General features: G+C 32.8%; 2 protein-coding genes across 2 annotated transcripts; both read right to left on the reverse strand.

The window, feature by feature from the left end:
• Positions 1-2,585: 2,585 nt before the first annotated feature.
• On the reverse strand, positions 2,586-5,328 carry LOC130981470 (uncharacterized). Its single transcript, XM_057905064.1, has one exon. It carries the CDS (start codon positions 5,208-5,210, stop codon positions 2,586-2,588), a length of 2,625 nt encoding a protein of 874 aa, XP_057761047.1. The 5' UTR covers positions 5,211-5,328.
• Positions 5,329-7,953: 2,625 nt separating this feature from the next.
• Positions 7,954-10,033, reverse strand: LOC130982619 (gibberellin 20 oxidase 1-like). Its single transcript, XM_057906660.1, has 3 exons — positions 9,331-10,033; positions 8,918-9,239; positions 7,954-8,613 (listed from the first exon to the last, which is right to left on the reverse strand). The coding sequence occupies exons 1-3, from the start codon at positions 9,885-9,887 to the stop codon at positions 8,344-8,346; spliced, it is 1,149 nt and encodes a 382-aa protein (XP_057762643.1). The 5' UTR covers positions 9,888-10,033; the 3' UTR covers positions 7,954-8,343.
• Between the last annotated feature and the right edge of the window lie 5,246 nt (positions 10,034-15,279).

Genomic DNA, 15,279 nt, shown 5'->3' on the forward strand with positions numbered 1-15,279 from the left:
CATCATCATCATCATCATCATCATCATCATCATCATCATCATCATCATCATCATCATCATCATCATCATCATCATCATCATCATCATCATCATCATCATCATCATCATCATCATCATCATCATCATCATCATCATCATCATCATCATCATCATCATCATCATATGAATGGTTTTTTTTTCTATTATTGTTATGATCTAGGAAAATTAATATACTATCACATACATGATATGAATGAAATGAAACTTGTATCGATCCATATCCACATTATTAGCTAGTTTTGGTGTGAATTATTGTTGTTTTGTAAGACAAACATTTTCCAAAGAACATGAAAATAGCTTAAAGAAGCAAAATTGAAAGAAAAAAAAATAGCTATCAAACAAGAATGGTACAGATAAGTGAGTGGAGGTGGTATCTCTGGCAGACCCTAAGAAATGTCGTTTTTACAAGATAGCACACATAGTTCATAGTTGTGTTGCATACATAAATTTTTGTTTGCTTTCTCTTTGGAGTTTATATTTTTTTATAAGAATCAATTTTCTCATAACACATTTAGATTAAGATAAGATATATTTATGTAAAGATAAACGATAGTTTACCCAGCTAAAAAAATTATTTTTAGCAGTTATTTATTTTTAAAGACAATAAAAAAAGTCATTAATATATTTATTGATAATTAGATATTAGTTGTCTTATATTTTACGTTAAAAAATTTTAGCAATAATTATATCATTATCGATAAAAACTTTTTTAATAGTCGTAACAAATATATAATTATCATTATAATATAGAGTAGTAATTGCAAATATATAATTATTACAAAAATATAAATTAAATAAGATATATAATGATTATTGTGTTATTATCACTAAAAATAATTTTTATTATAATATTAAATATTGTCATATATTATATTAAATAATTTAATTAAACATATCATCTTATTTAACGATTCTTAACTATTTACCCATAAGAAAGACATATTCTCTATTTTTTTACGATAATAGTTTAGAAAGTAAATAATCTAAACAGAGTGATAACAAGAATAATAATTACAAATTAAGGTCTTTTAAACATCTTTTTTGTAATTGGCTTTCCCACAAAATTTAGGAAGAGAGAGAGGGGGGAAGAAAGAAAGAAGGGATGGGGGATGTTGGAGCGCACGTGATGCAGTACGAGAAATGAGACTGTCATTGTCCTTACTTGTGGCGGCTGCCTCATTCCCCTCTCCATCAGACCATCATAATGCAAAAAAACTCTTCAGGCTGCTTCTCTATTTTGTGAAGGGGCAACTCGTCAAATTCATTCTTTTATATATAACAAAGATAACAAAAAACATTGTGATAGATTCTTAAAAATTCAATTTTTGATAAAAGCTCTAGAAAAAAGGAAATTTTATGTTATTCCCGATAAAATAATCTTAAGTTAACAAAATATACTAAAAATAATGAGTTATGCTCAAAAAAGATTTTAAAAATTAAATTTTAATACATTTTTTTATAAATCTATTTAAAAATATTTCATCCTCTTAATTTGGTAATTTTATATTAAACAAATTTTGGGTTTTTTTATGTTAATGACGAAAAATTCAAAAAAAAAAAAATCCAGTGATCAACTTATTATTTTTTTTGTATATATCTTTTGCATAATTTTTCAAATGTTCTAACAAAAAATTAGATCAAATATATTAGTTATTTGTCTCTTGTAAAGAAATGATACATTTTACCAAACTAAGATATTTTTTGAGGGCCAAAGTATCATTCCTTTTTTTAGAAGGTCATTTTGTTAAAAATTAAAAAATTTTCAAATTTAAAATGGTAATTCATTGAAAAATTAGGGTAAAAAACCATAATAAGCCAACTGGCTCAGAAAATTACGTAAATACGCCAAAGCAAAAATCGTTACAGCAATAAGCCAGATCGTATTTTTATATAATTCGAACCAGGTTGGTTCAAACTCTATTAGTTAGTAAATCGAACCAGGTTGGTTCGAATTATGGTTTTTTCTTTGTTAGTAATTCGAACCAGCCTGGTTCGAATTAGTAATGAAGGTAATTCGAACCAAGCTGGTTCGAATTATAGAGAGAGAATGTCTGCATGTAATTCGAACCAGGCTGGTTCGAATTACACCAATCATAGTTCGAACCAGGCCGGTTCGAACTATGTGTGAGACTGACTAAGCCGTGTATCTATGGACGAGGCATATCCGAATCAGCCAAAGAGATGCGGCCTATGTCGCCAACCCGGACACAGTTCAATAAGAGAAAATAAACGCTAAACTGTTTCAAGATTCATTGATCATACAGAATGAATGTCCCAGAACACAAATTAAAAAAAAAAACATAGATAAACAGACTATAACATAACAAAAAAAGTACAAACCTGGTTCATACATGATTGAACTTTAAAGAAAAAAAATACATAATTAAAAAAGCCATATTCATTACTACTCGCAACAATCAAACTAAAAGTCATGTGCACTAATGTAAATAATACTGACACTAACAACATGGGATATAATCTAAATAACTCTAAGACTAGCAAGATGCGCACTAATGTAGATAATGCTAACACTAACAGCATGCATACTAACGGTGTCCTGTCTGAGACGAGCCTCCAACCTGTGGGCAACTACGTCGCGTGTGTCCGGGTTGGCGACATAGGCCGCACCTCTTTGGCCGATTCGGATCCGCCTCGTCCATATTCGTCCGTATCCTAGTGGATCTAGGACGACCCTCTCTGGCACGCCTCATGGCAGGGTCTGGAATCACCGTGGGCCCGTCGTAAGGTGGCCAGAAGCCCTCCGGGATGGGAGGTGTGAATCCCATCCGATACACATTGAAGACCGAGCTAATCTGATAGACGCTGTGAACGTAAGAGGTCCAGGTGACCCGTGAGTATGCACAGCACGCAAGTGCGTGCTGACACGGGAAATGAAGAGCCTGGAAGTACCCGCAGTCACATGTCCGAGAGGCAAGTGATACTCTGTAAGTACCCAAGGAGAAAGAACCAGTCGGAGTAGTCTCTGCTACAGTGAACTCGGAGTTATCCCGGTCATACAGCGTCACCGTGAAGCACCTGGCCGTCTTCATGTTGGCCTCAATACACTTCACCAAATGCTGACTGAATTGTTGTCCTGTTCCCATCTGGGCCTCAGCCTCTCTCCCCTTGCGAACAAACAGTTCCGCAAGCCTACAATATGTTGCCTTCACCAGGGATGCTACAGGGAGATTTCTGACCCCCTTCAGGATAGAGTTCACACACTCGGAGATGTTCGTCGTCATGTGACCGAATCTCCGCCCCTCATCACGATGCTGAGTCCACAACGAGTAATCAATCCGGTTCGCCCAGTCACACATCGCCGGATCTTCAGATCGCAGGATATCAAACCAGTAATCAAATTCAACCTCGGTCTTCGCATACGCCGCGTTCACTAGTAGCCTCCTAGCGTCTTTGCCCTTGAAGGTTAGGGCAAAATTAGCCGCTACGTGTCGTATGCAGAATGCACGGTACGCAGATGGCGGTAGCCAACCGCCGTCAGGGGCCTCAAGCGCAGCCTTGATGCCGTTGTGCCTGTCCGATATAACCAGCAGACCGGGCTGCGGGGTCACGTGCTGTCGAAGGTGTGAGAGAAAGAATGTCCAGGATTCCGCATTCTCACCCTCTACTAGTGCGAATGCCACAGGTAGAATGTTGGAGTTCCCATCCTGTGCAATCGCGATGAGCAACGTTCCCCCATACTTCCCATACAAATGTGTGCCGTCAATGCTGATTAGCGGCTTGCAATGACGGAATGCCTCGATGCAGGGCGGGAAAGTCCAGAAAAGTCTGTGGAAGTACGCTTGAGATTCGTCCACCTGTCCTCCAACTCGAACCGGGCTCGTCTTCAGGACCACAACACTCCCAGGCATCGTCAGCTGGACACCCAAGACCCACCTAGGCAGGTCGTTGTAGGACTCATCCCAGTCACCGTATATGAGGGCAATAGACTTCTGCTTCGCCATCCAAACCCTCCGGTAAGTCGGCCTAAAACCAAAGTGCGCTGCCGTGGCGTTCAGGAGCACCTTGATGCTCACGGATGCATCGGCCCTAACCATTGGCATAATGAAAGCCGAAATCACATGATAATCCAAACTCCTGTGGTCACTAGAGATGGATGTGGCCAGGCAAGTGTGAGGTCCATTGTACCGTTTGACCTCCCAGATGCCCTTGCGCTTCCGGAGACTCAGTCGAATCAACCATGTGCACCCATTCCCAAACTCGGAACACTTGCCCACATACCGGCGGTGATCGGACTCCACCACCTTGTACTGTACCCCTCGCCGGATGCTGTAAGTCTTCACACTTAAAAGGGCCTCATCTTTATCCTGGAATTGCTGACCAACCTGGAACTCTGTCAGACCGGTACTCCCTTCCGCATCTCTAGCTCCGAATCCAACAGCGTGCCCTAAAACCCCCTCATGTCTCATGGCGTCCAAGTCCAATGAGGAAAAATGTGGTGGATACTGCTGTGTGCCAGAGCTAGAACCACCTACCTCCAATGCAGGCCCAGTCGCTCCAATATCATCAGCGCTATCATCGTCAATCATATCCGGCTCGACGTCATCCTCGTCTTCATCGTCCAAAAAACCGTCTCCTACGCCAACAGGTGCAACTCCCACTAAAGCGTTCGGCAAATTTTCCCTTTCCACTACCTCGTCGCCTTCGGTGGCATTGAGGTCAACAGCGAAAGATGGGGAGGCGACATGTTGGACCACTGGTTCGTACACAGGGACGGACGAGGAAGCAACGGCAGGCCGGGAACTAGAACCTGCTGCATTCGCTATAGTGTTCGTATTCCTGTTCGAACCGCCGGAGCTGGATACAACATCAACCAGCCGGGCCAACAACTCCGGTGTCCTCACCTCCGGAAACTGCCGCCGACAGAGAAACATTACTTGTAAGTCCGCATCATTATTAATCGTGAAGCAATCATACTTCACCGTATTCTGTAGCACCGTGACTGGAATGCGATAGAAAAACTTCTTTACCCGCTTCGCACCCTCCAGACCAAGCTTCATTAGTACAGCGCTAACAAGGTCATCGTAACTCGTCGTAGATGTTATGACAATACATAGAGGATTCTTATCTGTGAACTTCACTCCGGAACGAGTTTTTCTATTAACAGATCCTCTGTGGTGCACCAAAACAACAAAACTCTCCTCACTAGCCATCCTACTCCCTCTAATGAGAGTAACTCACGTTTGGAACCATATATATACAGTCAGTCTCACACATAGTTCGAACCGGCCTGGTTCGAACTATGATTGGTGTAATTCGAACCAGCCTGGTTCGAATTACATGCAGACATTCTCTCTCTATAATTCGAACCAGCTTGGTTCGAATTACCTTCATTACTAATTCGAACCAGGCTGGTTCGAATTACTAACAAAGAAAAAACCATAATTCGAACCAACCTGGTTCGATTTACTAACTAATAGAGTTCGAACCAACCTGGTTCGAATTATATAAAAATACGATCTGGCTTATTGCTGTAACGATTTTTGCTTTGGCGTATTTACGTAATTTTCTGAGCCAGTTGGCTTATTATGGTTTTTTACCCGAAAAATTAACTAGTACATTGTTGGTTAAACTTTATTTCACGGGTGGAAACTCAGGTACCGTCCACTTCACGTGAAGTTGATAGTTGAGAGCCGTTAGATGAAAATTTAGTCAAATAAATCAAATCATCTAACAGCTCTCAATTATCAACTTCACGTGAAGTTGACTGCACCTGAGTTTTCACTTATTTCACGGTAATTTTCTTCTTAAATGGAATATTAATATGTCATTGTCTTGAATATCTGTGTTTGAAACCAGATCATCTCCGTAAAGATAAAGGATATTAAAGTCAAGATATATATGCTTGGCATATCTTGCTCGTCTATATTTTCAATTGACTTGTCTCATTATAGTATGAAAATCCAAGGAAAATAAACTATTTATAAACTCTACTTTTAACTCGAGAAATAATGAAATAAAAAAATGGCATTATATTACCCTCTCATATCTTTTCACAGGATGAACCGATGAACATATAATATGAAGGAGAATTTCTTTGCTGAACAGTAGAATTAATAAAAAATATGTATTGCAAATAATAATTTTTTTGGTAGAGTATTCATATATTTTATCCACTAATAAATAAGATATAAATCAATTTAAGTAGAATACTTGTTTAATACTTTATTGGTCAGATCATCGTGGAGAGTTTTTTTATCACGAAAATTTTTTTAAGAAAAACTAAATGAAAGAATATAAAATAAAATGTCAACGTCTAACTCAAAATTTTAAAACATCAATTTAATATATTTCTTATCTTATAAACTCTTCAGATTGTAAAACCTTTTTTTCTTGTTGGCAGTAAAAAAAGTGTTTACTGTGCTACCCTACACTGTATACATCCAACAGGCAGGCCAACACCCAATTTGGTGCTTATAAAAACAGTGGAAGCCGAAGCAAAAGACAAAGAAAAAATTGCTGAAATTCCAATTTAATTTGAATGCTACAACTAAAATGAAGAACAAGTGCTTATTATTATATTAAATATTACTAAAATTGAACATATTATATGTATGAGGACTCAGCAGAAAGGAGTAGATAGCATTATTAATTTATCACCGTACCATTGATTTGATATTTTTATTTATTTGTTTGTAAGAGATGATTTAAAAAATGATGGGGAAGAATGTTGCAGCATCTCAAGACAGGTGCCATGAGAGTAGTATTATTACCCTTCTGGCATTCTAAATTGCATAAGCCTCCAAAAATCCAGGTATGAAAAAATATCATCACAATATTAAGAATAAAACCAAGAAACAAGTGCTTGCAATGCATAAAATTACAAAAGAAAATAGATCTCTGCCAATCCTCAATGGATTTTAGCTAAGTATTCTTCCGAATCATTCAATATATATAGGGGGCCACTTGTTTTATTGGATCTATTTGCTGGTTTTAACCTTATTCTCTTGGATACCCCTCAACACCCTTCAAGATTAGAGAAACATGATTGGTTCATATATGCCTGAGAAAATGTGACATATGCACCTGGGTTTTTTTTCTATTTTTGTTATTTTAATTAATTTAGGCTTTGATCATTATTGTTAGGATGATTTATTAGGTGTTAATCTTTCTTCTCTCTAAATGAGTCAAATAATTGGTCTTTCTAAGACTCTGGAAATTCAAAGCTAGGAAGATGTGAAGCTAATGTTCTAAAATATGGAATCTCACTTAACAATAAGCAATTACTTTTCTGTCTTAGGTTTGTATAATTAGTAAAGGATTACTGGGAAAGTGTTATATAATAATTTATTTAAATCACAGTTGATCTAATAATTCACTACTACAGCTCGCAATGCATGGAACATGTGGTGACAGGAAAATTAGCGGAATAATTAAACGTTTATTTTGAGAGTTCAACTTATCAATAATTTTTTAATCAATAATTTCATTTGTAGTGTTCTTCCTTAGTAAAAAAAAAAGGAAATAAGCTTTGGTTAGTTGTTAGGATGCTTACATTATGTTAATGTTGCAAGTGTCAGAAGCGTTGAAGTTAGTTTCACATAAAAAAAATAAGGAAGAGTGAGGAGTTTATAAGATGAAAGACCTATTAAGATTTTGAGTTAGATGTGATTTTCATTTTATGTTATCTCACTTGATTCTTTTCCTAAAATCTCTCCGGTGGTCGAGAGCTCTCTTCAGTTAACCCAAAACATTACACTTTTTTTTATATATTTTTTAATTTTTTTGCTAACACATAATACTTATATACATAAGTTTTTTTCTTAATTTTATTTTGATACGATACAATTTGGTAATATGCGATACTATAAAGTTAAAAATTTCATTCACAAAAATTGTTTAGATTTGAGGATTAATATTGTTATTTTCAATATTATATACGAAAACAGAAAAAAAAAACATAATTAATAGATTTTCTATATCATCAAAACAAGATTACAAAAATTAGGTGAGGATTTTTTTTATTGATTCCCTTGTAATATAATATATATTTTTGTTCTTGTTCTGTTCATTACTCAAAACTAGTGCTTCACACTCAACACATTGAACAAACTCTTATTCTTTCTTCTTTCAATTCAAATGCTGAGTCCAAATTGCCTTGTCTTGCCCCTTTCTTTTAACTCCTTATCTTGGCTTGTCCACCACCAATAATTACTTTGATGCTTCTTCTCTTGATTTGTCACTTCTCATTTGGGCTAATGAAAGGCTACTAAAAATAAAGATGCCACCATCCACTAGTTATTTATGCATTATGTATATATATAGAGATATATATTCTTTGAAAGTTCAGCAACTTTCTTTTTGTTGAATCCAATCGGTAAAGGCATTAAGGGTGTTCATGTCAGCTCTATAGTACTTCTGAGTGAACTCAAGGAGCATAGGCCATGTAAAATCAGGGTACACCCTTGGACTAAAATCATCATCCACTAATTCTCTTGGTGGACTCACCACCTTATCGTTTCTTGGACACAAAAAGAAAGCAAGTGATTTCCTTGTTGTCTTGTTGTTCACCACTGCTCTATGCAAACAACTCTTGTATTTTCCATTTGAAAGTGCCTACACAAACATTAATAAACTATAAGAAACTCGTATAAAATACAATTATACTACGTGTATACAGTTAATAATTTAATAATGATCTTGTTTAATTTAGTAAATTGATATAAGATTTGGTTTAACTACTTTATAATAGTATGTTTTAACTCTTTTGGTATATTACAAAAAGTATTGTTATTTTGAATTGGAAATAATATTATTTACCTATCACTATTTACTAATAATGAATATAATTAGTGGCAAAAGAAAAAAAAAAAAAAGAACAAAGCTGATTGTTTGGTAAAAGTGCATGAAGCATACATACCATGAAGGTGTCTCCGATATTGACGACAAAAGCATTGAAATTTGGGGTAATGGAATGCCACTCATTATCAACAAACACTTGCAAGCCACCAACTTGGTCTTGGTGAAGAATGGTTAAAGATGTTGGATCACAATGAGGTCCAGTTCCTAATGTTTGGTCTGGTTTTTGACATGGTGGATAATAGTTCAACCTCATTATTGACCTATTCTCTTCAAAGAATTCCCTGAAGCATTCTTTTCCAACTCCAAGGCTCATTCCAAGAAGCTCCATTATCCCCAGTGAAAGTTTGCTCATAGCTTCACAGTAATCTTGGTATATTGACCTGTTCCACATTTAGAACAATAAGAATATTACAAAACAGAGAAGAAAAAGAGTAAGTTAACTTGTTCTTGATCTTGTTACTTTATTATTACCCGAATTGCTCGAATTCTTTGCCCATTGTGTTGGATAAGTATTCCTTGACAATCTTTGGTGAGTTTTTCTCTGCGGAGAATTGAAAAGAGAGTGTCTCCTTCCATGGAAGCTTTGATGAGAATCTGCCAGTGAAGCTACTAGCATAGCCGCAGTGTTCCCCTGTTTTCCTCTGAGCTCTCTGTTTCTCAGACAGGGGAAGCTCAAAGAAATCATCCATGTAGCTATGTGCATTAGAGATCAAGTCGGCGTTGATCCCGTGGTTGACGACGAGGAAGAAGCCATGCTTCTTGCATGCCTCCCCAACGAGCCTGACGGCTTCCATTGTGGCGGCCGGGTCGCCAGACAAGAAGCCGCCTAGATCGATGAGGGGGATGACAAGCTTGGATACTTGCAAGCTTGGCTTCTCCTCGTCAGGCCAAATGAATTGGCTTGGGATTTGTTGCTGATGCCTCAAGATTGAGGCATCAAACACCAATGGTGTTGTCTCACTTTCTTTGTTGTTGTTTTGGTGTGGTTGAGTCATGGATTGAGTACTTGTTATGCACTCCATTGCCATTTCATTAACCAAGGAAAAAGTAGTATAGCTATATTTATATTCCAAATTCGAAATTTTTAAAAATGGTGAAAGAAAGAAATGGTTTGTGAGAGGGGATGAAGGAAAAGCCAAGGCCGCTTATTGGGGAAATCACACAACACAAGTTCGAATCTTTATATAGGCAGAGGGCATTCTCTCTCTCTCTCTCTCTCTCTCAGTTGTGTAGACACAATTGGACAATTGGTGAAACTCACTCAATACTGTAAGCACCACTTCCATACAAACAGTAATATTCTCTTCAAAAAATAACATCAATTTTGTTAGGATACTCCTTGTGATTAGAAAAGTAAAAAATTTATAATTAAAAAATATTAATTATTTATATATTATATTCACATGGATATATTTTTATGTAAATAATTAATTAAAATATTAAATTTTTTCAAATAATTTTAAAAAATTTTCATTATTAATTTATAATAATATTTCTAATTTTAGACAGTTATTTGAGTAAGGATTTCTTTTATTATAATCGATATTAATTTGATTCTTTTACTAAGACATTATTAATTAAAAGCAATATGCATTTAATTCTTTGAATACTGAATATGAAAAGATAAGTACATGTATGTTTTTTTTATGTATTTTGACTAATAAATTCAAATATATGTTATTAATTTAAATATATATTATTTGATTCAATTTATTGTTATGTTAATATTTGAGCCGTTGTGAATCAAAAGTTCTTCTTTGTTTTCTTTCTTAATCCTAAATATTTTTACTTTAAATTTTAGATTTTTATTCATCGCTTATATTTTTATTTTACTATCAAATCTAATATGTCAATTTATATTTTTTGCAATTTATTTTTTAATAGTTATATGTCCACCAGCACTTATATGGTCATAGATATTTCTTCAATTTGTAAAAAAAAAAACACAATTTTTTCGTTTTCTTTTATTTTATCTATTTTTTGTATTTTATAACTTATTTATTGTAAAAAATCATATATATTAGAAGAGAATCTCATTATTTTTACTAATTACTCTTTTATTCAGTAATACTTTTTTCTCCTATATTCTTTGATTTTTTATAAACTATAAAATATTATTATTTATTATTGCATTCTATCTTTTTTATTTTTTATTTTATTTCTGTTAATTTAAGTTCTTATAATTTTTTAGAATAAAGTAACAAATAAGTTTCTAAAGATTTACGCTTCGAACATATTAATCTTTAAAAAAATACCAATAAAATTCTCATAGCAGACATGGACAAGTTACATTCAAATTAAGATCTTCGGCCATCATTATAGGAATTAATTTGGAGGTAATGTATCCATATTTGTTATCGTAGAAGACTTTACTGATACTTTTTTTCTTTTATATGCTAATTTGTCTAAATTATAAAATACTCAGAAATTTATTTGTCACTTTATTCAATTTTTATTATAAATTTTATCATTTTTATTTCATATAAATTAATTTATCATAACTCTTCACATGTTGAGACTTCTCAATGTTTAAGTTATATTTTTTATGTGCTTATTTTAATTTGAAAAATTAAGTAATAAAATAACATTGATAAAAATTGTGTTTATGCATAAAAGATAAGTATAAATTGTATCCTATATTCTCTTAATAAAATTTTTATTATCTATCTTAAAATAGAAAAAAATATTATAAATTATTTTGAATCAATAAATCAGTCATTGTTATGATAAGATATTATGCATTTATCTTATCTTTAACAATTTTGGTAAATATTTAAACTAACAAAAAAAATATGTTGATAAATTTTAACAAATACCAATATTGCTCATATTACTTTAATTCTAAGAATGAATATGATATTATAATATAAAATAGTTCTACATAAATTTTAACAAAAATAATTTTTCATAATTTTTTTATTATGATAAAAAAATATAATTTTTTTGACAAATTTTATTTTATGTTAAATTGAACTTGCTCAAATTAATTTTAACATAAAAAATTAAAAATTTTATTCATAAAACATGAGAAAATGTATATAAATTTAACTACTAATGTTATTTAAAAAAAACTTTAAAAAGATAAAATTTCAATGTAAATATTCAATTTAATAAAAAATTATATATTACTATTAATAAATAACTGTTATAATTTGAAAATAAGTAAAATTATTATTTATTAATTTTATTATTTTTAATATTAAATATAGTTAAATTTTAAATTTAGTTAATTTTATAAAATTCTTATAACAAAAATTACTATGCATGTTTTCATTTAAAATATAAAAAATATTTTATATATTTTTATATATTTTTGTTCTTTTTTACAAATTAATCGAGTATATTTTGCTCCATCGTTTAAGGTATATATACAAATCTTATATTATATCGACATAAAAAAAGAAAAAAAATTCTTATATCATCTCTTAGGTGAACATAAAAATAGTTATCTTAATTTTTTTTAACAGTAGTTATAACTCAATGATAATATGCTTTTACTTTTTACCGTTATAATTTATTTGCTGATAATATATCATATTTAATCTCAAAAAATGTATACGTGTTATTAAATTCCTAAATTATGCTAGTTATTTTTAAACAAATATTATATGTATAAACAATTAATTATTATATATTTATTTATATTTATATATTTTTAAATAATAATAATAATAATAATAAATTAATAATAATAATAATAATAAAAGGCACATTTGTCGCATGCATGAACTACCAAATTTCCCTGGATGGTCAACTGAAAATTTATATAGTGTGATGAGAAATCAAATATGAAACATGTCTTTTACTGTTTGTTGAAACAAAGAATTCATTCGTCCTCTTTTTTCTTTCTTTCGTTTTTTTCATGGTTAAATATAGAATTCATTTACGAATTAAGGATGCGTTACAGATACGGTGGATCACTTAAGATAATCACAAACAACTAATAAATTAAAAATATATAAGAAATCATGTTAAATTTGAGAAAAGATAATATTTTACGAAAATAATATTAATCCTCGAAATAAGGAAAAATTAAAATTAGAGATAAGTATTGTTTTGGTTTATAACGTTTGAGAGTCAGAATCGAAACTGTCTACAACATAATTTTTTATTTAGAATCATCCTTAACTTTATTTTATATTAAAATTGTTCTTTTTAATAAAAATTTTTATTTTATTATTAAATTACCCCTATTTTAATAAAACAATTATAAAAAAAAGAAAAAAAAGAAAAGGACCGAGAGGGAGGAGAGAAAGGAAAGGGGAAAGGACGCGCAGGGGGAGAAAAAGGAAAAAGGGATGGGGAAGGGGGAGCCTCGGCGGCTGTCGTCGTGAATTCCAGTGTTATTGGCTCATTGCCGCCACTTTTTGGTCCTTCTTCTCCACCGAGCACGAGCCAGCGAGAGAGGAGATCCGGGAAAAAGAGAGAGTGCCGGTGGAGGGGAGGAGGCCGCTGCCATAGCCGCCGCCACCATCGCGACACCTGCATTGTCGCCGGTTTGCCCACAAGCCACCGCCAGAATCGCGAATAGAGGAAGACGTCGCTGGCATTCATGCATGCTTCTGCCGCCGCTGTGGAGTGCGTCGCGGGAAAAGGGAGCTCGACGCGAGGAGGCCGGCGCACAAGAGAGAGAGATCTAAGGCTGGGCTGGATTTCTACCACCGCCGATCTACCTAGACGCCGTCGTTTCGTTGCCCACAAGTTGCCGATGGTTCTGCTTCGGCTTCTGCATCTGCTTCCGATTCTGCTTCTGCATATGCATCTGCATCTGCTTCTTCTTCTGCATCTGCATTTTCTTTTACTTCTGCATTTGTTTTTGTTTTGTTTTTACTTCTAATTATGCTTTTGATTCTGAATTTGTTGTTGAATTTGATGTTGTTGAATTGGGCACTCGTTAAATTTGATGTTGTTTCTGCTTCTGAATTTGATTCTGATTCTGGTTATTAGTATTTGATGGGAGTAAGGGAGGTGGTGGTGGTGGTAAAGGTGCTGGTAGTAGTAAAGGATATTTTTTATTCGTAAAAAGTTAGAAGGACGATTTTAATACGAAAAAACGTTAAGAATGATTCTAAATAAAAAATTACGTTGGGACGGTTTCGATTATGACTTTTAACGCTAGGGACCAAAACAATACTTATCCCTTCAAATTAATAATAAAGTTTATAAATTTAAATTTAAGTTCAATTCTTTAATTATATTTCTTATTTTGTGATTTTTAATTATTTAAACCAAAAATTGCATGTTATGGTTATAAAAAAAAATCCAATAATTGTATTATTATTATATTTTTCTTTTGTTTCTCATGGTATCCTCCAACTTATAGGTCCAAAACTAATCCACTGCGAATATGAGTTTTATTTAAGAGTTGATTGTTGTCTAATAAAGTGCTGCATGCATAAGACGTCATTTAAACTCTTGACACTTGCTTAAGCAAATAAGCTAACTACTAAACTAATCCAAATTAATTAATTTATTATTATATTTGTTATTTTCAAGTAATCAGTATTAGCAAATAAGCTAACTACTAAACTAATCCAAATTAATTAATTTATTATTATATTTGTTATTTTCAAGTAATCAGTATTATTAATCACACTTAACCTCTATTTCCATTCACAAAATTAGAGAAGGGCATTTTCTCAATATAAAAGCTAATCCTGTTAAAAAGATTTCAAAAAAAGTGATATATCATTTTCAGTATTTAAGGCACAAATATTTAACTTAACTAATCATTCAATGATCAACATGATTGGCTTCTTTTTAAAAGTTATTACTAGTAAATAGTAAACCTTATCTTTTTTAATTTCCCAACTATTTTAATAATGGTCCAAATTCTTATGGAATTTGTCCTTTATCTTGTAGCCAGAAAAATTAAAGCGTTTCCCGATGGCATTATTTTGGCTTTTCTTGCTGAGAGTAATGCCAATGTCACCCTCCTTAGATTGGTGTACCAGAGATGCTCATCCATGGAGTATGTGTGTTTATATTATTATTATTTTTCAATTAACCTGCAGTCCTGCAGTAGTATTAGGATTAGTGTTAAAAATATATCATTTTAATTTTCACAACTTATCTTGGAAGGGATGATATTTATCTATATTATCTATGTATTTTATATATAATAAACTTTAGGTAACCTTTAAGTAATATAAGAAGAAAATCTGCATAATATATACACAAAAACAGACAAATAAAAGTTATGCTATTGTCATTATAATATATGTATTTAAAAAGCATAACGTATAAAGTATATTAGAAGTAATATAGTTTAAACCTCATATAGTAAATACTCTTTTTTATTTTATTTATGGACATATATTCTCAATTTGTGCTCATTATCCCACTTCCATCACTTCTCTCTAAGTCAATTAATGTAGGGTTGGGAGAGGGCCTGCATCCACTTTAGGAGAAACACAAGTA

The sequence above is a fragment of the Arachis stenosperma genome, chromosome 5, assembly GCF_014773155.1.
Source record: "Arachis stenosperma cultivar V10309 chromosome 5, arast.V10309.gnm1.PFL2, whole genome shotgun sequence".
Taxonomy (NCBI): Eukaryota; Viridiplantae; Streptophyta; class Magnoliopsida; order Fabales; family Fabaceae; genus Arachis; species Arachis stenosperma.

Coding starts and splice junctions, on each gene's coding strand:
- LOC130981470 (XM_057905064.1), bottom strand. CDS start 5,210: ATGGCTAGTGAGGAGAGTTTTGTTGTTTTGGTGCACCACAGAGGATCT.
- LOC130982619 (XM_057906660.1), bottom strand. CDS start 9,887: ATGGCAATGGAGTGCATAACAAGTACTCAATCCATGACTCAACCACAC. Junction 9,240..9,330: donor AAAGAATTCGAGCAATTCGG/GTAATAATAAAG, acceptor AATGTGGAACAG/GTCAATATACCAAGATTACT. Junction 8,614..8,917: donor ATATCGGAGACACCTTCATG/GTATGTATGCTT, acceptor ATGTTTGTGTAG/GCACTTTCAAATGGAAAATA.